This window comes from Brachycentrus maculatus, unplaced genomic scaffold, assembly GCF_059751285.1.
Source record: "Brachycentrus maculatus isolate JH-2025_06_01 unplaced genomic scaffold, ASM5975128v1 h1tg000326l, whole genome shotgun sequence".
In the NCBI taxonomy this organism is placed as follows: domain Eukaryota; kingdom Metazoa; phylum Arthropoda; class Insecta; order Trichoptera; family Brachycentridae; genus Brachycentrus; species Brachycentrus maculatus.
In genome coordinates this window covers 160899-170000 of record NW_028281075.1, presented here as the reverse complement: position 1 = coordinate 170000, position 9102 = coordinate 160899, and the positions used below count along the sequence as shown (strand labels likewise).

General features: G+C 36.7%; 1 protein-coding gene across 1 annotated transcript in view; it reads left to right on the top strand.

Annotated features, from left to right (window-relative positions):
• Positions 1–8624, top strand: part of LOC148304177 (reversion-inducing cysteine-rich protein with Kazal motifs-like) — a 49483-nt gene extending 40859 nt beyond the window's left edge. Inside the window, exons 11-17 of the mRNA XM_088268513.1 lie at positions 257–406; positions 1038–1217; positions 1617–1806; positions 3025–3179; positions 4430–4569; positions 6176–6613; positions 7208–8624. Of these exons, the coding sequence (XP_088124639.1) occupies positions 257–406; positions 1038–1217; positions 1617–1806; positions 3025–3179; positions 4430–4569; positions 6176–6613; positions 7208–7423 (1469 nt within the window). The 3' untranslated portion in view covers positions 7424–8624. The remainder of the gene's footprint in view (positions 1–256; positions 407–1037; positions 1218–1616; positions 1807–3024; positions 3180–4429; positions 4570–6175; positions 6614–7207) is intronic.
• The last annotated feature ends 478 nt before the right edge of the window (positions 8625–9102 follow it).

Here is a 9102-nt window from a genome sequence, read left to right as displayed (position 1 = left end):
GCTAAGGTGTCAGTTATCCTGGTGAAATATGTATGTATGTTCTATCGATTCCGGTGAATCATTGTGTGAATCGAGCAATTTGTAGAAGAAGATCACATCTGCTAATTTTCTGCGATCATCCTGAGAGTTAGTTCATCCTAAATAATTCCATTATGATAACTTTACTGGTATGATTGGATTAATTTGTATTATTTCATTAAAATAATGATGACCGTACGTTATCGGGATTCTATATTGATTCGTTTATATTTCGTAGGTGACAACCCTTACACGGAACCGTACGAGCAAGTGTCATCCCCGTGTAAGGGGGAGCCGTGTGCAGTTACGGAGGTCTGCTCTATCGACAGAAACTGTCCTCATGGGAGTCCCTGCAAAGCCTACACATGCACTAATGGCTGTCCACTGGGTAGGAACACAAATATGACACTTTACTTTTATCACAAAAAACAAACTTGCATAAAAATATACCCTATCATGAAGCTCATCAAAATATGTATTTTTACTAGAGAAATATTTGTATATTATATGCACAAACATTCTATTTCATAGCTATTTTCGTAGACCTAATGGTCCCGTTATTAAAAATTGGAATCAAGTTGTAGTAGAGACTAAAATGACTAAAAATTCTGATTCAGTGTTCTCGACACTACGGGACTACCGGCCGACTACAAAAAATTAAGAAAGAGTGTTTTAAGTTATAACAAAAGTTCTAACTCCATTTCACTGTTGGAGGACATTTTTTAGAACCTTTTATTTATCCCGTCTCCCTTCATAATAAATACTTTTTGATTTTATTTTGAAAAGACAGTAAAATGCTGTAGACAGTAAAATGCTTAATTGAATTATTTTGAAGTTGTCCAGTTGAACATAATTTCTATATGGAACTTTTTAAATGACGTCATGGTACTAACGGTTTATTGGTGTACTGTAAGATCCTTTTTGAAATTTAAAATCTCAATTCTGGACACCGCAAGATAAAAGTAACAGTCGAATAAAATATTAGGCACCTATGTTATTGTTTTAATTTTTTGTTTCAGGTGAAGCTAGTCAATTCCTTGTACCGGAAGGATCTTACGTTCGGATTCCTATATCCAACTCTCAGAAAGGTTGTCTGAAGATATGTCAGTGTAATGAAAAGGGAATCATCGACAAATGCCAACCTCTTCCATGCTTCTCTTACGACAGCTGCAATTTGGCAAGCAAAACTATTCAGCATGGTAATTATTTACTGCATTATTGTATATTATTTCTCATTACGGTTCATATTTAAAGAATACAATTTCGTCTATATTCGAGAATTTATATTTGATATCAGAACTTATTCGCACAATATTCATAAAGGTCCTTACCAAAACGTTTCATTTCCATTATAAATTAATTTAAATAATGAGGAACTCTAGCTTGTAAAATTGTTACGTTTTGGTGCTATTTAATGATTTCATATTGGTTTAACACACGTTTTGTCGCAACATTAATTAAGATTTTGATAGAATACAGTAAACATAACAGATTTGCATTTAAAGGATTTTTTGTGCAGTATTGGAAATGTAACTTTTTGGTGTGGACCTCCATATTGCTGTATTATGAAAATCGTTAATATTTTTATGGTCCTTTAGGTTCAATATTCTACATGGAGTGCAACGTGTGTTCCTGCTTCGCGGGAGAAATAGTTTGCAGTAAGAAACAATGCGATATCGAGGAGAAGGGAATCTCCTCGAACACTCTGCTGCCCTGTAACTGCCCGACCCACCACGTCCCTGTATGCGGGAGCAACGGGAACACTTATCCCAATGGATGCCTAGCAAAGTTAGTAGTACTTACAAAATTATTCGGTAACTCCTCGAGTCTAGTATGTGATTTAACTTTTAGTAATATTCGTCTTCTTCTCATGTCACTCCTATCGGAAGTTGGTGACCATCTCCTAAAACTCCAAACGATCTTAGGCCAGCTTGAGGACGGTTGCTTCCTCCGGTATTTTAAACCACTGTCGAAGATTTTTGAGCCATGATGTTCAAAAGAAAACTTGGGGCGTAAAAACGCCCCAAGCCCCGTCTGCTCTCTACCTTTCCCTGTACTTAAAGCTGTAGAAGGGTATATTTTCTCCTCGGAATATGTGGCCAAAGTATGTTTTGACAGCGGTTAGCAGTTCTCTATCTTTACAGTATGTCTAAGTATAATATATAGTTATACTATTATACCATTAATTATACAAAACATTAAGCCTTGAGTGTAAGTCCCTCTCCAAGCACAAGAGCTCAGTCTCTTTTTTGGAGAGGCACAGCGAATCTATAACTATAAGTTTGATATATCGCTCACTCCTTTCAAGAACGTCATTAATCAAAATACTTGATTTTTCAGGAGAACGTTATTAAAGTTTAAATATAATACAATGTATTGATAGTAAATATCAAGCCACTTATTGAATTTTTTACTGTGCTTTTCTTCAAAATGCAAAAACAACACTTTCTGCCCTGTAGCGGGTAAATATTAAGTAAAAAATAGGTCGCTTTTGCTGGGATATAATACATTTTCTGGGCATTCCAAAAACATGCACAACTGAAAATTGACGATTTTTGATTTATGACGTTCTTGAAAGGAGTGAGTGATATGTATAAATGGTTAGAAATTTTATTATGTTGTACTTAAAAATGTAACTATATTAAATACATAAAAAAATAGTTATCTCTTATTTACGGGGCTTACGACATTCACCAATTCTACCCATGATTGAATTGGAAGTTCTATATATATCATGCAATTTCGAAACATTGTACTTGCATCACTAGAACTTCACCAGAGACATCTATTGGTGAGATAAAGAACCTTTTTATTGAGTAGAAACTCTTTCATCCGCAAAAAATGATCACACTTCCATATTCTTCTTCATCTATGTTGAGATGTCAAAAAATAATATGAAAAATAACTCCTATAATTGGAGATAATCCAGATTTGTTAACAAGTATTTGGACACACTCAAAATGTTATAGTTATCTCTTGTCTATATTATCCACTGATTAATTGCAGGTGTTCGGGTCTGGGAGATGCGGATATAGAGTTCGGTTCTTGTTCTTCCAAGAACCCGTGCGACAGTTCTCCGTGTCCTTCCAACTCCACGTGCCTCCCTAATCCGACTGTCTGTCTGTCACTCATGCACCGGCCGTGTCCTCAGCACATCTGCGGTAATTACACATTATCCACTATTCTCTGGTCACTTATTGTAAGACGTTAGTTTTAAAGAGAATCGCGTTTCCAAACATCCAATTCATTAAGCGATTGCCGCGCGAGAAGCCACGGACATTTTTTTAAAGGATATAAATGGATGGATGGTCTGTTATACCATTAATAAAATGAAACAATAAACATTGAGCGTAAGTCCCTCTCCAAGCATAAGAGCTCAGTCTCTTTTTTGGAGAGGTACAGTGAAACTAAAATTATAAGATTGCCTTATGTGTGGAAATTGTATAGAATTGTATTTAAAAGTGTAACTACATATATTAAATAAAAAAAAATAGAATTTGATTTTTTAAAGAATATGTACATAAAAAAATATTTTTATCATTTTTTAAACTCCTTACCTTTCAATAACTCTTTTCTTTTCAAAACCATATATTTATTTCGAAGGAAACCTCACTTTTCCGTTACAAAAACGGTGTTTGAAACAAAAAATTAAATCACGTTAAATGTTACCTGGGTTTCAAGAAAAATTTGTTGCAATTATTCGTATATTGGGCCTTTACATTAATTACTTCTTTTTCTTTTGCCGTAATAATATTAGAGCTAAAACTACGCTCTAGACCAGTGATTCCCAAAGTGGTCTATATCGAACCCTAGGGGTCTATGACAACCTGCAAGGGGTCTACGTCAGCGAAAAAAAATTGGGGGTCCATGAAATGAAAATGGGGGTCCACGACAGTGGATTTCAACACATACACTGATAATACCTATTTACTTACATCATACTATCTTATAATATCAAGACATATAAGTACATTATTTATAAAAGTACCTATGAAGTAAAAAATTTATAATATATGTTCATAAAATTGTGTAAGTTGTAGGATGTTGGTATTCGCTTTGTGGTCAGTAAAATTTTTATTTTGAGTAGTTTTAATTTAAATTCAATTAATAAATGTATAAATTAACATGTGTTTTTAATTAATGTTTTTAACACTAAACTTCACTACAGTTAGAAATTTACAGGAAATCAATATCAGGTAAGTAGGGGGTCTACCTAACACGGAAAAACATGGCAAGGGGTCTATGACACAAAAAAGTTTGGGGAACTCTGCTCTAGACCCCTATATTACTCGCCCATTTCAGTACTTACCAATAAAACGATTAGATAGGTAATTTTATGAAAATATTATTTAGTCTTTTCAATTTGTGTCAAGAAGTCGATTAGATAATAAGACCGATATAATGATTCCAGTGAATTCAACAAGTTGCTCATCCAAGCCGAATGATCCCGTGTGCGACACGGAGGGGGTGACCCACCCGACTCCTTGCCACTTGGTGACTGCTGGGAAGCGGCTCGCTTATATGGGGAAGTGTCTCACTAAATGTGCTCAGGTTAGTATCTGACATAGTATATTAGTAACCGTATTGAAAGCTGTCCCAGATCTGATACAGAAGCATCTAGGCTTACTGACAGATCTTCTCTTACGAAGCAATTTTTTTATTTTTATTTTATAAACTAAGTTGCAAAATTTACAGAAAATTTGAATTTCATTAATTGATTTGGCAGTCACTTTGTGGTAAAATCTATCCATTATTAATTAATGTTTTACTTAGTAAATACCACTATTTCTTAAAATCTACTGTGACACGTGTTTCGATGCATTCCGCATCATTTACAAACACCGTATTTGATACGGTGTTTGAAAATGATGCGGAATGCATTAAAACATGTGTCACAGTAGATTTTAAGAAATAGTGGTATTTACTAAGTAAAACATTAATTAAAAATAGAAAATGTGAAACTAAATTGTATCCTTATTTTACTGTGAATTTACATTAAAAAACTTTACTGTCACTGCCAATCTAAATAAATACAAGTTTATAAAACCTCCACCAAATTTTCTAGAAGTGCTCCGATATAGGCAGTGAAAGTAGTTAGTTAGTTCAGTTAGTCAGCTAGATTCGATTCCTACCCGACGTTGTCCGGCACACAGAAGCCTTCACAACCCCGGCCAGCACTATAGACAGACAAGGAACAGTGCAAAGACATTTGCAGAAAATGCTCAGTCATCGCATTTCCCACTCAACCATTATTCATCGACACTCTATTACGGATCTCTTTCACAAGTTACGATTTTTTTCCTTTACACAAAACTATCATAATAAAAAAAAAAACAAACATTGGATAGAAAAAAATAAAAACCCTTAATTACAACAAAATCCTAACCGCGACACAAAAAGACAACAACAACAACACAACGCAGTAGCTACCTTTCACCAATGTTCTGCAAAGTGTGCCGCGGCACACTAGTGTACCGTGGAGATCAGTTGGTGTGCCCCGAAAAAAAGTCTAGTTTTGTGAAGATAACACAGCTTTATCAACAATTGCTACAAATTTTGATCGCCTGTGCTCAGTTAAGCAGAATCACATTTCGCATTAAACATAATATGTTATACATATATGTTATCGCATTATATTACTTTAAATAATAAATCAATATTAAATTAACTTTAATATTTTTTCATTGGTGTACCTTTAAAATTTATTTATTTGGTAGGTGTACCTTGAACGGAAAATGTTTGCGGAACACAGCCTTACACGAAGATAAACGCCTTTACGATACAGTACTTTTGATCAAACATCATAATGTAGAAATTAGTTATAACCTTAGTACCTACCCATTATGAAGAATATATTTATTTATTTATTTATGGTTCACAAACAATGAAAAACATATTACAATAAACGAAATACAGTGCAATACAAATAGTTTTGATGTTTTTCATCAATTACATGGGAACACAACAAGCTTACAGAAGCAATAAAGGTGCAGGTTAAACACATAAATAAAGAATAGAAATTTGGTTGTAAAAAAGGGTAATAACAATTAAAATTAATGAAGTAAATAAATATAAAAAAATTATTGTAAATACAAGAAGTAGTTTAGAAATCACTCTCGAACACGAATAAAATAATAAGGAATGCGCGAATTTCCAGAGTGGAGTTGTTTGCGGGATAAATGGCAACACGTACCCGTCGGAGTGCGCGGCGTGGGCGGCGTTCGCGAGCGTGGACTACCCGGGCCCGTGCGTGGCCGTGGGGCTGATCGCGCCCGGCGTGCGCGCGCAGTGCGCGCTGCAGGGCGTGGCGTGTGCGGCGCCCGCGCGCGCCGACTGCCTGGGCAGCACGCCGCCCGGCGCGTGCTGCCCCGCGTGCGGCGGCGCGCTCAAGCTGCTCTACTCGCGCAAGCAGATCGACCGCGCGCTCTACGCGCTCAAGGGCGCCTCGCTGTCCGCGCTCACGCTGCGCGCGCTGCTCGCCGCGCTGCAGCGCCACGTGCAGGTGGCCGAGTGCGCCGTGCGCGGCTACGTGTCCGTGGAGCTCGACATCTTCGTCTCCGTGCAGAGCACCGAGAGGAAAGCCTCCGAACTACAGGTGCGATTCAACCTACCTTCATTTTATGATATTTCAACATAGCTTTTTTTTATTATTTTTTTTTATATTTTTTTTATTTGTATACGTTTATTTAAATCACAATTTATACATATTTAGAACTTTTGTTTTTTGCGGAGAGCCACCAAGCCACCTTGTGTGTCTTGTCTTTGTCTTAGATGAAGAAGAATAGGGTCGTAAGCCCCGTAAATGCAGTCTGGGCATTTACGGGGCTTACGACCGTCTTGAGCTGTTATAAGTGATAATTTTACACACGTATATCATTCACCAATTCTTATATTCTTCTCCATCTTTGTTGAGATGTAAATAAATAATATTAAATAACTCCTGTAATTGGAGATCCAGATTTGTGAACCCTTCCTTCTAATATACTATTTTTTTAAGTTTAAAAAGACTTGAACTACATACAAAAATAAGGGATAGGTTCCATTACATTTGAAAATCGCATAAAAAAGATTCGCATAAAAACAAACCCAAGGTATAAGATTTGTATTAATTAGAAATGTCTAGTAATTGTATTAAATTGTATAAAAAAGTAATTTAAAAAATGTATTATTAACAATAAAAATTGAATAGGTGGAGGCTTGCGTGCGAGAGGCGGAGAAGCTCGCGAGCCTCGTGAGGAGGCACAGCGCGCGGATAGCCAGCGAGCTGAGCCTCAGCGCGCTCATGGTGGCCACCGAAGTGCACGCGCTGCCGTCCAGCGGCGCTCGCGGGGCGGGGAGCGCGCTCGCGCTGCCACTCCTCGTTCCGCTCCTGCACGCGCTCCTGGAGCGCACCAAACTCTCTTGACATCACAACACAATTACAATCAGCGGCCAAGTAATCATCTCTCTCGGCAACTTGCAGTTCCGAGAGCCTCCTGCGAGGATGAGTCTGTAACAATCCCTATAAATGATGTGCCCATATAAAACACTTACATAACTTACAAACACTTACATTATTGCTTGGCACATCTCATGTACTTTTTCTCCGTCTTAGAGCGCTTTTGCACTACACAGAATTTTACTGCCCGGCAGTCCGGTTAGCATGAAAAACGGACGATGGCTTGTGCACTTGTCCATATTTCTCCGGATCGATGCACTCGATCGGTGCACGATCACGGTGCGTGTGAATTCGATCACGCTAAACTGTCGTAGCCGCTTTTATTTGAAAAATAAACGCACCGATCAAGAGCTCCGATCCGAAGAAAGATGGACAAAAGCACAAGCCAATTCAAGACAATCGTCGTTTTAAAACGCTAACTGATGTGCCGGACGGTAAAATTACACGGAATTCCAGGTAGTGGACAAGCGCCATTAGTCCTCATTACCGAGGGTTGTGACCCTTGTCGAAGCAGTGGCTCTTCTCCAGTTATCCCTTGCATCCAGTTATCTCATGTACGGCAATAGATAAATACCCACCAATGTTTATTAATTACTAAGCACATCTATATTCAAAACTTGGTTATCCAGAATGTGGATGGCCTTGCTCTCCTCCTTCAGCCCTCCAAGCTACCATTGACGCGATGCACATTATTTTAGCCTATCCCATGTTATTTTGAAGAGTATGAGGAATAATGAAAAGAAATTCCAAATCAATTTATTCAAATAATCAATTACCATTCTTTACGTCTACAAGGAAATTGATTCGTGTGAAAATGGGTTAAATTTATTATCCCTTTATCCCACATACAATGGACTGCCTAAAAACAAAATTTTGAACTGAACGAGGTTACTAAACCATTTCTTTGCCAACTGAATTTGCCGCTGTTGCTTATTTTACCAATGGCAAACTATTGGCTCCAAGTTATATTTACGCTTCTTTACATCAAATACCGCATTTATGAAATTTGCTTTAAATTTTACGAAAATATTGAATAATAATTAGTTATTATATCAAGTCTATTAAACCAAATAAATATAATAGTATAGTGTTACTCTTTAGTTAGTAATATTTATATTTTTACCTTCGCGAATCTGAATTTTAAATAAATAAGACTTCTTGTGCCATACTTGATTTTTTTTACCACTGAAACTACCAAACGTTTTCGAGGTGCCATAGAACTATGTAAATATTGGCAAATATTAATTGATTATATAAAATTGTGCAATTTGTTTATTTATGCATTGAAAATAAATTTTTACTTAAAAAATCGTGTTTTTTTCTTGTTTTGTTATTCCATATTTTTTATCAGCGCTAAACAAGATGGCTATTGTTCATACTGGGAGCAAAAGCGGGAGTCGTAGCGAATTCGTTATATTAAATCCACGTGTTTTTACGGACATGTTCACAAACTGCACGCATTTTTTGCATTTGAATTTCCTAGGAAATTGCATGCAATAAAGGTCTCAGGGAATGCAAACATAAATAAATCGCCCTGTATGTAAATACATCCATAGAGACATATTGCGAGTTATCCAGAGGAACACAGTCTTTGTATATTATGACATTTGCCACATTTTTCTTTAATACCCACATAAGTTCCTACA